Source organism: Tauraco erythrolophus, chromosome 3, assembly GCF_009769465.1.
Source record: "Tauraco erythrolophus isolate bTauEry1 chromosome 3, bTauEry1.pri, whole genome shotgun sequence".
NCBI lineage: Eukaryota > Metazoa > Chordata > Aves > Musophagiformes > Musophagidae > Tauraco > Tauraco erythrolophus.
In genome coordinates this window covers 90,889,905-90,906,900 of record NC_141467.1, presented here as the reverse complement: position 1 = coordinate 90,906,900, position 16,996 = coordinate 90,889,905, and the positions used below count along the sequence as shown (strand labels likewise).

Genomic DNA, 16,996 nt, shown 5'->3' with positions numbered 1-16,996 from the left:
GCCAAATGAAAAAGAATAAATGAATCACCATCTATAGAGAAAAAAAATGAAAAACGTCTTGGAAAGCTATTGATTGCCCCAAACTACACTGAATGAGTTCCAAATGCATCTATGCCAAATGGTAACAATGATTTTACTCAACAATTCTGCAACATAACACTACTGTATTTATTTTTTAAGCATAGAAAGGATTGCTCTCTGACACAAATGTTTTAATCATAAAGAACTGTCCTATCTGCTTTAAATATCTTCCTTTATCTAGGCCATAGAAACACGTAACGTGAAGAATTATGGTATATGAATTTAAGGGGATTACTCAATGGCATGAAGTTACTCACTTCTTAAATCCTGGCAGGCTAATGAAGCTCTTTATCATTAAGGAAAGTGTATTAATATAAATCCTAGTTAAAGACTAATTCTACTTAAAGGATTTTACTTTTGCAAAAATCTAGCCTAGAAAGGGTTTCTTTGGATGAGCTTAGCATTTTTCTACATCTGATACATGATATGAACAGATACACAGCTGCTGCATAACCATTCGTTATGAATAGTTCCTTCTGTCAGGATGCTATCAAGGAGCTTGTCTTGTTTGATTAGGCTTTGTTAAAAGTTCACAAGCAGATAAGCTTTGAAAGGACAAATATTACAGAAGTGTTCTTCCTCTGCTCTTAAGATTAAATGGAAATTTTCCTTTAAAATAATAAATCAGTCAATGAGGATACCAGAGAAGTTCTGCTGCTCCTACTGAACAGCTTGCTCCCATTGCTGGGCTATGTGTTGCCAGTTCTCATTCTAGGCCAAATTCTCCCTCCACACGTGCAGAAAGCTCAGTGAACAGGTATTTATGTGCTCTGACAATAAATTCAAATAGTGACCTCTTACTGCTTTAATAACTCAGAACATGTACCCTAATCCTTATCCACCGAGTAATGGCATCAGCTTTATATATTCTATCAGCCTCAGTTAAATGCTGGTAAACTTAGATTACAACCATATAGTTACATTTACAACATGCTCCAAACTCTGGGTCAGGCCTGAACTTGAATCCAAAACACATGTTGCACAGACAGTTAGGGATAGGCTTTAGATGGGCAACAGGACAAGAGGAGGTGAGAGGTTAGGGCCTGCACTATGCCTTTACACAGACTCAGATAGTCACCTGTCATCAGGGTAAATGGTCCAACACTGTGTATTAATCCTAGATCCAATTCATTTACTCAAGACAAGTCTAAATATCATCTGTCCTGAGGAAAGGCAGGATCTGTAGCAGCCTGGACATGGTTGCTCTTCAGATGGTGTCAATGACCACAGTTGGGCAGATGGACCACAGGCACTTCTTGTTGTAGCTACCCAGATACATGGAGGCATGCTAAAGAGCATGCCAAGGTTTAGTCCATTACTCACCCTGGCTATCAAAGCACAATACAAACAGTGCCAATTAGGTCTTAATTTGAACACAACTACAATGAGCTTTCTGAATCCTGAACTATACAAGATTTCAGTCCATAGGTAAGTAGACTGTGCATATATGACCTGCTGAAATTGCAAAAAGTTTGTGGTTACTGAAGACATGAAATCATTGATCGAGTGCACAACACTTTCTGTGCCTTCTTCCACAGGTCTATCGTTTTTTGAGGTAGAATACTGATATTTTACATAAAAAGATGTGCTGAGTACAGTCTTCAGCCGGCAAGCAAAAGGTCACAATTTTCAGTCCACTGGAACTTTTCCTTAGCCACTATACATTTAAATAAATTCTTCTCTCCATGTTTATTGTGCCTCTCCTAAACAGTTTACGCAATCCTTTTTTCTTCCTCCTTTGCCCCAGTAATGTGTTTCCCAAGAGTACCATTGTTACTGGCCTCATATAAACTCAGATGTTCCGTGTTCCTCAGAAAAGAAATCAACACCGAGTACAAACACATTTCATGTGAAATTATGTAGGATACACTGTTGCAGCTGGTGTTGATTTACAGATTTAACCAAAAAAAGTCATATGAAGTTCTTAATATATTAGTTTGGAGCAGCTCTAGCCCCTCTGTAGCCAGACAAAGTGAATGCAAGCAACTATTTTTCAACCACCACTGTTTGATTCATTACAGTAGGCTCAAAGTATAGCACTTGGAAAAAGCACCACTTTATAGAAACCTAAAATAACTGGATTTTCCCTCATTATGAAATATTGTTAAAGGATCTAGGCCTTGTAGCATTGTGATAAAGCACAACAGGATACATAGAAAGCAACAAATCTCATTGCTTCGTGCATGTCAAAAGAAATATTATTTTCAAAAAGGTGGGATAAAGGTTGGGCTCATGCCTGATTTAATCACGTCTTTGATCACATCTGTAAAGGCAAGAGAATATATCTCATTACCTTGCAAATGGATTATTGGATGAGACATTTCCCTCCAAGGGAAGAAAGTGTTAACAGTTCTAATACCTTCTTCCCTCAATGCGGGATTGGTAATTCACTTTTCATAAGTCAAGTTGCAGCTGCGGGGCTGTGGAAAACCAAGAATTTATGCACACAAATAAACTCCCAAACTGGGCCTTTGTGCAAAGTGTGAGAGGATGCAGGAGCACTCGATCCATTTGTTGTATCACCATGCAGGCAGTGAGAATGGAGGAGCGGGTGGCCTCCCCTGAGATTACTGTTCCTCTTGTAATGCCAGCACAACACAGCCAGCAAGATTTCTGGCACTAACATGATCTACTGGCCTTCCAGCGGGTATTACTCCACACACTGCTCTCAATCTTTTCTCTATTCTCGTCTGTCAAAGACTGATCTAAAACCAGTATGTCCCAAGTATGCACACTTCAGTTTCCATTCCCCAAATTCTTAAGAAATGGATCTTCAGATAACCTCACAGACACCTCAAAAAGCTCTCTCGGTGGTGGGAAGAGCTGCAATGTTGGCGTCTCAAGAATCTCACATGATCTGGTGTAAAATCCTGGCCTGACTCAAGACAGTGCAGTCAAGGGAATCAGGTTTGCACCTTCACACGTTCATAAACATCTCAGTTGAAGCAGTGAGAGATTTCAAAAGTTCCTGGGCATTCATTTGGAAATGGAAATATTTCTCGTCCTTAAATTCTCTTGAAAATGTGAAAGGAGTGGTCCTGTGTACCACCACATCTGTTGTACAAACTAACCCAGGTGATTTCGCTCTGAAATAGCTTAGCAAGTATTCTCACAAGCCTTCCCGCTAGTGCAACTGAGTGGAAAATAATCTCTGGTTACCAGGCAGTAAGAAAATGCTGATAATATCAGCCACCACAGCTTAAAGACGGCAACACACTATGCCTTCATGAAAAATAGAGTAATTCAGTTTGGAAGGGACCTCTGGAGGTCATCTGGTCCAACTTATACTGAAAGCATGCCCAGTTAGTACAAGTTGCTCGGGATCATGTCCAGACAGGATTTTATATCTCTGAGCTTCTCTGGGCCCCTATTTCAATTTTTTACTTACTTTCACAGTGAATAATTCTTTTCAAATATCCAATTAGAAATTCCCTTGCAAATTTTGCCTACTGCCGCTTGTCTTCTCCCTGTGCACCTTGGAAAAAACTCTCTCTCTCCCTGTTTCCCTGCACCTTATTTAAATATTTGCAGCCAGCAGCAAGATCTCCCTGAGCCTCTTCTCTAGGCTGAGCAGACCCAGCCCTCAGCATCTCCTTGTACATCACGGGCTTCAGCCCAAACCCACCCTGAGAGCCAGCCCTCCTTGGGGCTAGCTTCTTGTACAAAGACACCTTTTTTGCTGTCTGTTTTAGATAATTGCATAATTTTGCATAAATTAAGTTTAAATAAATAAATTAAGCTTATTAAAATAAGCTTCTAATAAACCTTGCTTTATTTCTTTTGTTCAGTGTGCTTCTAAGAACCTACTTTCATCACCTCATCTAATTAGATAAGCAGCAGTACAACACCAATGGCTCCTATTACGGAGCCATTTTTCTTGTCACAGAGATCTATGTATTAATTTGACCTCATCTATTTCTATCTATACAACAGTATGTGATAATGCTACTTTGAGCTTCTTCACATCACAATCTCCCTCTGTTTGCACTGACCAAGCATTAAAATAGCAATTTAAGCTTAGAGTTACTATTTCTACATCTTAGTAAAAATAAATTGACTTCAGCTAGAGGAAAGTATAAGTTAATTACATCTTGATTATCAGGAAACAATAAACAGCTTTCTATTATATCACCCTGATTTCTAAGCTATACAATTATATGCTACTGCAGAAAAGGATGTGCAGTTATCAAGAGAAGGATCTTTTCTGCAAAAAATGAAAGGAAGTTGTTCCACCGCTGACAATCAGTGCTATAAATAATGCTTAGCTAACATCTTTTCAGAAGCAATTTCCATTATTTGCAATCCTAACTTTGAGTGATATGTTGGCCATGTGTTGTCAGATTCTCCTCCCAAAGAGGATAAGTGTAAGTGCTGGACTCTGATTCCTCAAACAAGCACTCACAACTTCAGTTTCCTGTGAATATTCTGCAATACTCATCGGAATTAAATTAAAAATCATTGGTTTTACAAGCCGTATTGTTACTATGCTTTGCATTTGGTTTGCCTCTTAAATCAGAGCTGAGAATGGCTTGTGAAAACACAAAGGAATACACAAGTTTGCTTTAAGCAGCCCCAATGCTTTGAAGATACGAGAAACAATGTGAAGAGCAACAGATACAACATACAAACACTTCTTTTTAACTCTTGCCAATAAATTCATTTGACCCAATATGCAGGAAAGTGGTGCAAACACAGAGCCAGCGGATTGTACAACAGTTCAGCTGAACATTAATGGAAACATTATGGAAATACACTTGTTTTGACAACTGCCCTTGGTGTAAGAAGCAATGAAACAAACCCACATAAACCTCCACAACTCCAAGTCAAAGGCCACTGTGCTAGATGGCAGCTGTGCCATGGCAGGAGTAGGAGAATCTTCCCAAACCAAGTAGATTATATAAGATCCATAAAGGATAAATACGTTAGTGCTGCTTATCAGCAGAACTTTGGTCTCTGCAGATTCCTTGTGCAATGCACCTCCAGGACAGCTATACCTCTCTGCCAGAAAGTTGAAGTTCTGTTCCAAGTTCTCCTTTTCTATTATCTTACACCTCAAGGCTTCTTGTATGCACTCTCCTTGACAAACATCATCTTGTCTGGCTCTTATCTAGCTGGAATGCTCTTGGAAAGATAGTTTCCACAGCTCTTGACCTCAATAATGTTGCCCATCTCCCTGATTCCTTCCACTGCCTCTTCCTCTTCTGTCACATCAAACACAGTATTACCGTGCTTATCTTCACCTTCAAGCTCCCACCTTTGCTATCACCACCTCTCAGGTGGCATTGCTCTAACCGGCTCTTTAGTTCCAGCTTTATCATTCGGTTTTAAATCTTCAAGTGAACATCTTTGTGCCTGCTGCCTTAAAACACAGGATACACCTTCACCCAAACAGCCACAGAGCTGTCTGGATGTAGTCCCCAAATCCTGTCCAGCATTGCTATGATCTCTACCAAAAACTTGACATCTAAACAGAGGCTGGGAAAGGGAAGAATGGATGAAAGGGGTGAGAAAGGGCTCCTGGACTGGTATAGATGTACTTCAATAGCAGTGTTTGACTCAATGAAGAAGCCAAGCTCACTGAGGGGTCCCCCAGTAAAGGGAGAGTCTGTGAAGCTTCTCATCCCTGACCCCGGACCAGCTGACCTTATCCCTTGCACAGTCATCAGTGCTTGTTTGCCATGACGGTGACCTGGCTGAGCTCCCCAGACTCCTCACCATGGGGTCAGACATGCAGCAACGCAGGCGCACCGGGCCAAGCAGCAGGAGCTCCGATCCAGGGAAGCTGGGCTGCCCTTTCCTGCAAGCAGCAGCACGACACACCGGCTCAACACCGCTGTAAAACCCACAGCAGGACTCAGTCCCCTGGTTCTCCATAGAAACCAGAAAACTCTCATCTGCCTGCAAATCCCTGTGACACAGCTGGGGAAGCCCATGTAATCACCCACACAATTGCAAGGAAATGGAGAATTGCAGCCTTGTTATGTGAAAACCAGCTTCTGTATTTGCTCTGAATTAGCAAGCCCCATCAAGCATATTTTTTTAATTATTTGTAAATGCACCTTTGAGATCTGAATGCATTTACTGGATTGAGGCACTGTTAAGAAGCAAACCACGAAGACTGTGAAATTACAGGGCTGATAATTGAGGTAAGGAGTCGCATTCTGAAGTAGTGCTGTCACATTGGTAGCACTGTGATGTGCTGGTCATATAAATTACGCAGTATGCATTTCAAAAGATATGAAATGCCAATATTTGTCTCTATTCATGCACAATACCTTGAGAAGAGTGCAAAAGTAAAGGCAGAAACCTTGAAAGAGAAATAATCTAGGCAAATTGCAAACAGTTTCTGTTCCTGTCTGTTAACAACATGTGCACTGGGCATTTAAACTCGACATGATTTTTATAGTCTGTCTTCTACCGAGTCTGAAATTTTTTAATGGGAATGCAGCAAATATTTGACTCATGTTGAGTTTAGGTAAGTTAAGCACCGAGGCAGTGGTCAAGCAAACCTAGCAGTGACTGTTGCCACCGTTCCCTCTCTCTGTCCTTGACCATGTGTTTCTGCCGCCTCCCTCACCCCAGCGCTGGCACTGGTCTGACCTCACGCTGAGCCTGTTTAGAAAGTTAAATTTTTCTTATTTGGCTTCAGCTGCTTTAGTTCTCTGAACTTCTGATCCCAGACAAACACCAGTGCGAAGTGCAACGGAAGCGATAAGTGTGGGGCAGCAGCAGCCTGCAGTTAGATCTGCTGTATCAGAAAACCACAGCCTTAAACCATCGCTCAGTGGCACCGGCTAAGCCAGCACCCGTTTCTCCCCCCGTACCTCTTCAGAGAAAGCTTTTATGTGGTCATGTGGTAAATCGGTTTGTAAAACTGACCCAACTGAAACAACAGTCCTCCAAAAGGCCTGCTGATCCCTTCCCCAGTGCAGGTCACCGTACAGCGATGGTCCAGAGGTGCTTAAGCCAGTCTGAAGCAGGGGAAGCACAGAGGAGGGAACCAGGAGGCAGCAACACCTACGTCAGTGTGGGTACAAGAAAGCAAGGACCACTGCTTCCAGCAGCAGTGCTAGCTCCAAGTTTTAGCCATCCAGCCTAGTAGCCCCTCTCCACTTCTCTAGCACCAGGTGTACCTGGATCCCTGCGTCACTGTACCATGACGAAGAGCTCAGCTGAGGAACAGAGAAACAGATGTAACAGAAGCAGACCTGCTGATGATCACTGCCTCAGGAGGCTCCTTTGGCTTCACAGGTTTCTCTAGAGCCTGAGCGAGCCTGGGACACAGTTTGTGGGTTTTCTTTTCCCTTTCTCCATGCTTTCATGCAACTCAATGCTTCAGAGTTTTCAAAAAATAAAGGAGCAAGATTGCACATTATTTTACTTCCACTCTTGCTATATAGCACTCTCCTGACAGTGTAGGTTTAAATATTTTATTTTTCTTTAACTCTGAGATGAGTTTTATTCTTTCTGCTGCAAAGAACGAAAATATATCCACAACACAGTCATTTCTCCTTAAGGCCACAGGAAAAATGTGTGATTCAAGGGAAAGGTCAAATCTGCAAACAGTTAAAAAAAAAATCAAAAAATTAAGTCATGACTGTTGTTGATATTTAGGAAATTGGTTAAAAATCCCTTCTCAGTTTTCCTTCTGCTAGCTAGTGGAGTCAAACTGCCTTTATAAATCTGTCTCTCCATTCTATTACTATACCAACAGTTTTAGTCGAATCAGTGTTACTAAGGATCCTTGTGAGCCTATGTTCCAGTAGGCTTAAGCTGTATTTAATTCCAGTGCTCTATGCATTAAAATCGTTTAAAATATACGGTTTATATGTCCTGCTCTTGCTTAAGAAAAAAGAACAACAACCCATGACTAATATGTGAAGTGCATCCTTCACTCAACGAATGCCACTGGTTCTGCCGAGAGCTGAAGTTTTGCAGTTTCTATCTTTATTAACTTTTAGAGCCTCAATGCAGTTTTTCTTCAGCAACCTGGTACACGAACCAAACTTGCTTAGCTCTTGCTTATTACCCAGTCTTTCAACCCCTTTGCCAGTTCTTCATCAGTTTAATCTCTTCCCACAAAAGTTTAGTTTGAGCAGATGACTGTATTCAAACCTGGTCTTGAACACAGGAAAAAAATATCTTTCAATTAGCAAAAGGGCTCACACAAGCCTGCTTTACCAGGAGGAGAGGCAAAGAGTTAACACAACCACAATACAAGAGTTACAAAAATAAAAAGCAGAATAAGTGGCAAGAAAGGTAGAAGGGCCCAGAGCCTCAGGAGCGAATGTCTATTTCTGAGAGCAGACCCTTAGCCAAGAGCTACCACTCAACTCAGTTGCCCCACCCATTCCAGCACACACAGTATCACCTCTGAATCTCCACACTTGGCGGGTATTTTTCTCTGTGCTTTCAGGACACCACTCTTGGGATCAGTGTCTGACCTCCCAAACCAGAAATCCCAGCCCCGACAGAGTCTCATTTGGGTTACACAAGTTTGGCGGCTTCACACAGACCCTGCCTCGCCGGCCAGAGCCTACTACTGCTGCAAGAAACCGCTACCAATTGCAGCCAAGATTTGTGTTGCAAGGGCTTTATATTTCTTCAGAGCAAACAGTGCCTACCCCTGCCAGGACCTGATAAATAACTCAAATTCCTAGGCGCTATCCTACACAAATAGTAAATAATAATGACAAGTGATAGGAGGACTTCTCTGTCACGGTGCCAGCCTACGGCCACTGCCCCCACAGGGACCATGTAGTAAATGAAAAGCTAGATTGCTTTTGGCACATTAATTCTGCCTTCCCTACACGAGCATCAACATCAAAACAGCTTCCTTCACGTGTTCATGGGCAGCTCCTCTAACGTAAAACAAATAAAAAATATTCTGCACGTATTACACACATCCAGGATCCTTTGCTTGCCTGCTGAGCTCTGCTAACCTGAGACAAAAGTTAATGATTGACTCCACCTGGAATGGAATACATAAAATATAGAGTACAAACCACTCGTACAACATCCACCTTCTTGTGTGCACAGCGAAAGAGCGATCACTATTTGCACATGCGTTGTTAACTACTTGATCTCTGAGTTGTGCTTGAGGAAAGCTGCTGATGGGAACGGCTGAATTCTTAAAAGGCATAGCTTAAAGGAAAGAACTACTGAGTAAACAAAAGCCTTACATCTTGATTTCTAGAAATGTTGAATAGCCACAAATTTTACCGAAGGACATGAGAAATTGAGATTCCTGGCCCAGGAATCACGTACACACACATACACACACACACATATATATGTACGTATCTACGCATGCATGCATGCTTATATATACATATGAGACTTGGTGTCATTAAAATTAGTACAAATGGGCAAGATTGAAACACATCAGAAGGTGCACCAGATATCAAAGATTCTAGAAAAAATGAACATATAAATTTGAGAAACGTGCTTTTTATAAAATTAAAATAATTTATATTAATTCAAATATATAACTGACTTGAGCGGAACTGACCTCTAGACAATTCTGTATCTTAAATCCTTACGTTCCTTTTAGTGTATAAACTTACACAGTTTTAGCAGCGCATCACTAGAGTGTCAATATACTTTCAAACACAGTGATAGCATTTAATAAACCCACTATATGATTAATACATTTCTATATTACAGCAACACATTAACACTAAGGCTGTCTTGATTACATTGCTCTAGAAACTACTGTTGTGATGTGCCCTGGGTTCTTTGCACCTTAGAATGACAATGAACTTTTGAACTCTACCATCGTGAAAAAGGTTGACTATTTATCGCTCAGAATAAGAAAAAAATTTATGGACCCGTAGGTGTTATCGTCCTTCAGAAGTTAATGACTCTGAAAGTTATGCACTCCAATATGTTAAGAACTTTTCTTAAAGTGATAATCTTCCTGAAGTGAGACCTTTGGAAGACCAGTGACAACTGGTTTTGACTTGTCTTGCAGCTTCAAAATGTATAGTTGTTTACCATGTAAAACCTCTTTTGTAAAATGAAACTCATATACAAACTCCGACAAAAAGGCAAACAAATTTCTGTTGAAGCATATATTATATTTAGCCTCTTCCAAAAGAAAGAAAAATCTCTAAGAAACATGCTTTGTATTTCCATAAGCAGAAAAAAGATACTGAATTATAAGAACTATTCTATCAGAATCACTGGCTCATCTAACAATTTTCCTAATTATTTACTCAACTATTTAACAGATGTGTAAATTGGCAAAGGTGTTGCTTCTTGTAAAGGCTGGCGATAAAGAGGTATCCAAAAGTCTGCAAAGACCTTAAATGTCATTCAACTTACATCTACTACAGAGAACTGCATTGTACATACCACAGCAATTTCTGATTTTTTTTTTTAAAAAAGGTGCTCTTTTAATATTCCTATTTGAACAACTGAAGCCTGAAGACACCCTGAATGACTAGGCACATTTTCTACCACATTTTCTGCAAGAAATGAGGGACTCCTGGAAGATACACCAAATTTGATGACAATCTGGCATCAAGAAACAATTAGCAGACAGGAAGATTTCAGACAGCCCTGACTTGTGAGACAGGCAGCCAGCAAGTACATCAAAACATGCCCATTGAAACTGCTTTTGGTTGCCAGAGGCAAGATCAGCTCTAACTAAGTTAATGCTCAAACCCAGAGAGAGATACTTTAATCTTTCTGCCTAACAGTGCTGAAATGAGCACAACCTGTTGCCTTCGACCGCGAGGGAAATGAGCTTGGAATTGCTCTGCTTCCAATAAAATTCTTATGGACTTCAGTAGTGCCGTTATACATCCCCGTTATTAGGCTTCCAATGATGACCGTCCAAAGCACCACGGCTGTGACACCTTTGTTCAGGCACACCCAGCCAGACCAAGGAAGCTCAGGGACATTCGCTTCCACAGGGCTGCCCCCAGGCAGGTGTTTGCAGGCAGGGACCTAGTGGGGTGGAGGCTTTGAAGGGCTTTCCCAGTCCCAAGGAAGCTGAAGATCCCGTGATCTTCTCAAGCACAGAGAAGTTGCAGTTTCTTCAGGAGACAGGTTCATACTCATCACCTGTAACTTAAGGAGCCTTTTAAGGGCAGCTCTGTTGCAAACATCCTCAGAAGAGCAAGTTCGCCACTGAACAGCTATAGGGTCTCTGAAATCACAGCAGAACAGAGGGAAGACCTGGGTTTTCAGGTGGTTGGAGCTGTCAGGCAGCCAGAGCCCCAGCAGCTTGTCCTTGCAGGGCCACTGGTGCCTGGAGAGCTCACAGCCGGATCGTGCCTATCCCAGTTCTCTCCTTGCTCTTCTAGAGGCAAAGGACACTACTGGATGTAAAAATTTACCATGTTAGCTAAAATATAGCTCAAGATCCTGTTTCTTTTGCCATAAATCGCCCCACCCACGGACCAGGATTTACATCATGGCTTCATCTCCCATGAACTGCTCATGACCAAAGCTGGTGGGTGCAAGCCCAGAGCCAGCATGTGCCAGCGGCCACGTTCCCAGGTGCCAGCTGACAGAGCACACACCGGGGCAGCGGCTCCTGACCTCGCAAAGGAGAAGTGCAGATCACAAGCAACTGAGGGACACTAACAAGGAGAAGGAAAAAACGCTCCGGCCTCCTCCCCTCCCTCCCCTCGCCAGCGTGCTCTTGCCCGGGGAGGGGAAGGGGGCACAGGGCTTCCATCCCAACCTCCGGCACTGCCAGTGTACAAAGCCAGCCTTGCCAAGGTGCTGCTGAGATGACTTCAGGCCTCACTGCATGAAGAAGTACCTGCCAGAGAGGGACAGATGTGCGACAAACAGGCCACGGGAATGGGGACTATGAGGCAACGCGTGAAGCTGGGGCGACGTGGGCGATAGGAACTTTGTAAGGAATTTTAATCAAGCAGCTCTCATGAGTATTTGAGTTCAGACACATGCGCTGTTCCATCTAGTACACGAGCGCTTTAAATATCTACATTCGGTTGGGTCTGTGTAAGCAACACCATGCTCAGAGTTTCATTTTACACTTTTACTCCTAAGTTAAATGTGTTCATCTTTCAGTATGCAACACTTGCTCATACGCACTTTCACCCAAATACACACATAATCACCTGTCTGGCTGCATCACTCCCGCCGGGGGCTTATCTTGCATTTGTAAGCATCACTAAGAATAGAGTACAGTGTGTTTCCTTGAGTGCATGTGTGTGCTGGTTTTCTATCATGTGTTGCCTGCCCCAAGGGCTGCTGAGATGGCCTGTCTTTGATCCTGAAAACCCTCCACGTTTTCATTTAGCCTTAACAATTATACACTTATCTTGGACAGGAAAAGGGAAACTTTAAATGCAGGGTTGGCTAAACCTTGTCTACTGGCCAGTTTTCTAGCACACATTTTGTGGCTTTTATTGTCTAGAAAACTGAAGAAAACTAACCCTTTGCACAGAGTATCCCAATAGAGAAAGAGAACAAAGCTAACAAAAAACTGGGGGAAGAGAGCCGATTTCGGGTGCAGTTTCACAAGACGGTTCCAGCTGACCCAACAGCTCACTGTCGTCAAAATGAGAGATCTCACTTCTTCTTCACTACCTCTTCTTGCTCCTGGCTCCACATTCCCACCACCTAACTTCTGTGGCTTCCGGCAGTCAGCAAGTCAGAAAACTAACCTACTCACCAGATAGCCACATTGGATCTGCTCCCAGGAAGTACAAGGAGTATGGGAGCAGGCACGAGGGAGGAGGTGGGACTACACAGCCAGGAGTGTGGAGTAGGAACCGGGTCAGGGGGAGAGTGGATCTCCTCGTTCAGCAGTAGCTGGACATTAAGTAGGCTGAGTTGTTCATGAAACCACCACAGTCCAAGGAGATCAGGCCACTTCCTACAGATTTGCAAAAGAATGTCCATAGGTAACTTCACGGGATCGAGACTAATTATTTTGTATCTGTAGACCATTCTGTCCAAAAAGAGCATCATGTTTCATTACCTTAATAAATAAGATGACAAACGTCATCCTTGATCGTGAGACTAATGAGCTGATTCTGGGAGCCAGATTTGTTGATGTTTCCTCCTTAGGGAAAGATTGTAAAACTTCTGCTTTTATATTTAACTATGAGGTATATAAAAAGATTTAACACGATCTTAACAGGAATTTTGTATTAGCCTTGAATCTTCAACTTCTAGTGAAATAAATTAGGAATCGGAGGATTCTTATCCGGCACTTGAATGAACAACTCAGCACTAAGTCCACCATGCAGAAAATGCATGCCAGTGCACTCTGTCACCCCAAGTTTCACTTCAGGCTACTTTGAAGGGAAATCTCAGGCTTGGAGAAGACGCGGGTGTGTACTGGAGCCAGACCACAATGTTTACTCCCCAAACATGGATATCACTGGTGAGCATCATAAGGTGCCAATGGTCCTTACTATGCGAATGTGACCCGTAACAATGTCAGTGTCTGTACTAGCAGCGATGATGACACCTCCCAAATCAAGCAGCATTTCTACCATTTTGCAGTTTGCCTGGCATTTGAGCAAAAAGTTCAAAGAAAATTCAAGCAAAAACTACTGGGAAAATATTTTTACAATCTCTTTCTGGTTACACATATAACACACAATAATAATAGGATTTTTCTTCCTGAATCACAAGATATTCCATCAACAAACTGAAAGCCTTAAAATTTCTTTTTCTCCTCTGTAGTGTATGGGTGCAGATGGCACACTAAATACATCACAGAAATTAAAAATTAACTGAGTCAGGCATTTTTGTTAACGGTTTCTGTGCTGCACACAACTCCAGTCACACTGTTAATTACTGCTGGCACTGACAGTAGGGATCCCCTTCCATCTGCTGGGACCAGCTGATGCAAAACAAACCCAAGCCTTCCGAATAAGGAGCAGCACCTCTGCAGGGTCACCGCTCGGCACGGCTGCGGGAGCCGCCGAGCACACGGGGCTTGTGCGGGAGCGGGTCCCTGCGCTCAGCTGATTTCTCGCTGAAGTGCCGAAACACTTTATTGCTTATGGGTTCTCCGGGTTTTTTCATCTTTAAAGACGCAACTCTCTCTCTGCATCACTCGATCCCTTTAGCGATGCAGCAGCCTTTGCCCCAGACGCCTCCTATCCCACGCAGGGCTGCAAAGATGCTCGGGGCAGAAGACCCCCGAGGTGGTGACACCTCCCCGGGCTCGCAGCGCCGGCTGCCATCTCCCCTCCTCCTCCTCCTCGCTGCGGAAAGCGGGGCCAGAGCCCGGGGACGCGCTGAAAGCAGGGCAGGTGCTCCGGTGCAAGAAAAGCCGGAGGGGACAGACCCTCACCCACCGCCTCGCAGATCCCCCATCCCGCCCTAAGGGGGGCAGCTGCGGACCCCCGGGTACGTGTCCCCCGCAAAGCGGGGGGAAGGCACCGCTTACCGGAGCTGCTCGCCGGTGAGCAGGACCTCGGCCATGTGCTCCAGCTCCGCCGCTTTCTGCTGCATGCTGCTCATGCCCTCCTCCATCGCCGCCGGCCTGCGGGCACAGCACCGCCGGGTGAGCGGGGACCAGGGACCCGCCGCCCGCTTCCCCCGGCCGCGCTGCCCGCGCCGGCAGCTCCGAGGGCCGCCTCCCGCCTCCCGGCTGCAGAGCTTGTCGCCGGGGGTGGGGGGGGACAGCAGCAGCCTCACTCCGCCGCTTCGGCTCACCTGAGCGGGGCACGTCACTTCTCCCCTCGGCAGGCTCGGATACCCCCCTCGCCTCCCCGCTTCCCGTGTTATTGTGTCACAGGCAGGCGGAGAAACACATGGCTGCAGCCGCCGCAGCCGCAGCCAGGCTCGCCGAGGCAGCAGCGTCCCCCCCCGGCTGTCACACGGCAGGGTCGGCGCTGCCTGCCCCCGCGGGAAGGGGTCGGCTGCCTGCCGGGGGCTGCGAGCCAAGCGGCTGCCGCCGCCTCGGCTTCCCGCCGGCCCCGCCGCGGCGAGGGCGGCCCCGCCGCTCCCCTCCGCGCCTGCCCCGGGGCGGCGGGCGGGAGCGCAGCGGGCAGAAGGCGGCCGCGCACGGAGGAGCGCAGCTCTCCGCGCCCGTGACTCCCTTCCCGCGGGTGCGGAGTCCCCGCGGCCTCCCTTCACCGCGGGGCTACCGGCAGGACGGGCTGAACGGAGGAAAAGTGCGCTCGGGAGAAGCCCCAGCTTCTCCCGGCAGCGGGTCGGCTGCGCGGGTGCGCGCTGGCCGGCGCTGGGCTGCCGGCTCCGGCGGGACGCTGCGGCCGCCCGCCCGCCCAGGTGGTGCGCGCTGTGCCCTGGCTGTTATCCTTAGCGATCCGGGGGGAGAGGGCAGCGAGGGAGCTATCGATCCGCATTTTCACCCTCAAAAACTGCTGGTTCTCCCCCACCGTCCTGACTTCCGCTCATCTGCTACCCAGGGGCTGTTTTCAGCCGTTGGTCCTCTGCCCACCTCACCTTTTTGTCTCCAGGCGGCAGCGGATGCAGAATTCCTGAGAGGGCAGAGGAGCATTGCGCTCGGCATTTAGTCTTGGCAATGGGAAGTAAAGTGCAAGGTCATGAGCACTGTTTGTCAACATTTTTGATGGGAAAGAAAAAAACAGACTTTTTTCCAAAAAGTCCAGTAAGCATCTTCTCCAGTGGTCCAAACACGGGCTTCATTTACAACCACGTGCAATTAAGATATACCTTGATTGCCCACTTATTGCCTTTACTTCTGCCTGCACATACTCTGCGTGCACAGAAATTGCACCTGCTGAAGTGTTTGCAATATTATCATTGATTCAGGACCACGGCCATAGTTTCAGGTTCAAGAGAAGAACTAAGAGGGAATCAAGTGAACCTGGTAGTAAACAGGCTGCAGACGACTGGAAGGAGGTGGTTCTCTGCACAGCCCATAGTGGACTTGCAGTATTTATTACCAAAGAAAGCTCTGGATGTAAAAGAATGGACTTGGAGTCAAGGAAAAAATGGACAAGTATTTGGAAAAGAAATCTACAGAGGGTTACTAAGCAGACAGCAGCCACATCCAGCTCAGGAAATTCTCTGTTCTAAAAATAATTGGAAGCTGGGCAAGCACTTGCGAGACGTTTCATATATGCTTTCTGTGCTGTTCCCTAAGAATCTGTTTATAGCCACTGAGATAAATACTGGACTAGGTGGACCTTTGGTTCAACCCAGTGTAGTCTTTTCAATGAGCACCTTTGCGAGTCTCAAAGAGCACTAGAGATCTGTGAATGGCAAAGGGAGAAAAACAGAATCTGCCTTCATTTCATTAATGGAATGGGCCAGGGAGAGAGGACACCTTAGCACTGTAAGCACTACGGCTTGAGCTGCTTGCTGTCAATTTGGAAGACGCGCATTTAATCTGAATACTTGCAAACACCCTCTAATTCCACTCGTACTGCAAACATACAAAGGACAGTTTCACAGAGCTGGAAACAAAAAGGGAATTGAAACAACCATCTCATCTGACCTTATCTTTAGGACAAGGAATTTACACAGTAATTTTTGTCAAGCACTTTATCATGTGGCTGAAGGAAAGACAATTTCAAGAGAATGTTATTGTACATTGCAGACTGTTTCTGGGTAAGCCCTCTGCTCGTCACCTAGATTTGGCTAATTCAGCTGTTCACCACCACTAAAAGGAGACAAACCATTCTTCTCGGCTCTAGTGGCACAACCTGAAATGTGACTTATGCTAGTTTTCCCACTTTTAAGACCTCTACTTGCTGTAATTCAATTCACTAAACAGGCAGGAGAGTACCAGAAACTGTAGAATTTCTCTGGGCTAGTGAGCAGAGCTGTGCAGATGGCTGTGGGGTCCAACAAGCGCCAGAGCTGGCACTGAGGTGGAGTGGTCCTGGGCAGCTGGGAGCAGGAACAAAGGAGGAGGAAGAGGGAGAGGAAAAGGGGGAAGAAGCTGTCTTTGGGCAGTGACAAGCTATCGGCTTGACTCAGG

At 45.1% G+C, this 16,996-nt stretch overlaps 1 protein-coding gene across 1 annotated transcript in view; it reads right to left on the bottom strand.

Moving 5' to 3' along the window:
• Positions 1–14,556, bottom strand: part of DEPTOR (DEP domain containing MTOR interacting protein) — an 80,540-nt gene extending 65,984 nt beyond the window's left edge. Inside the window, exon 1 of the mRNA XM_086609543.1 lies at positions 14,471–14,556. Within this exon, the coding sequence (XP_086465669.1) occupies positions 14,471–14,556 (86 nt within the window). The remainder of the gene's footprint in view (positions 1–14,470) is intronic.
• Between the last annotated feature and the right edge of the window lie 2,440 nt (positions 14,557–16,996).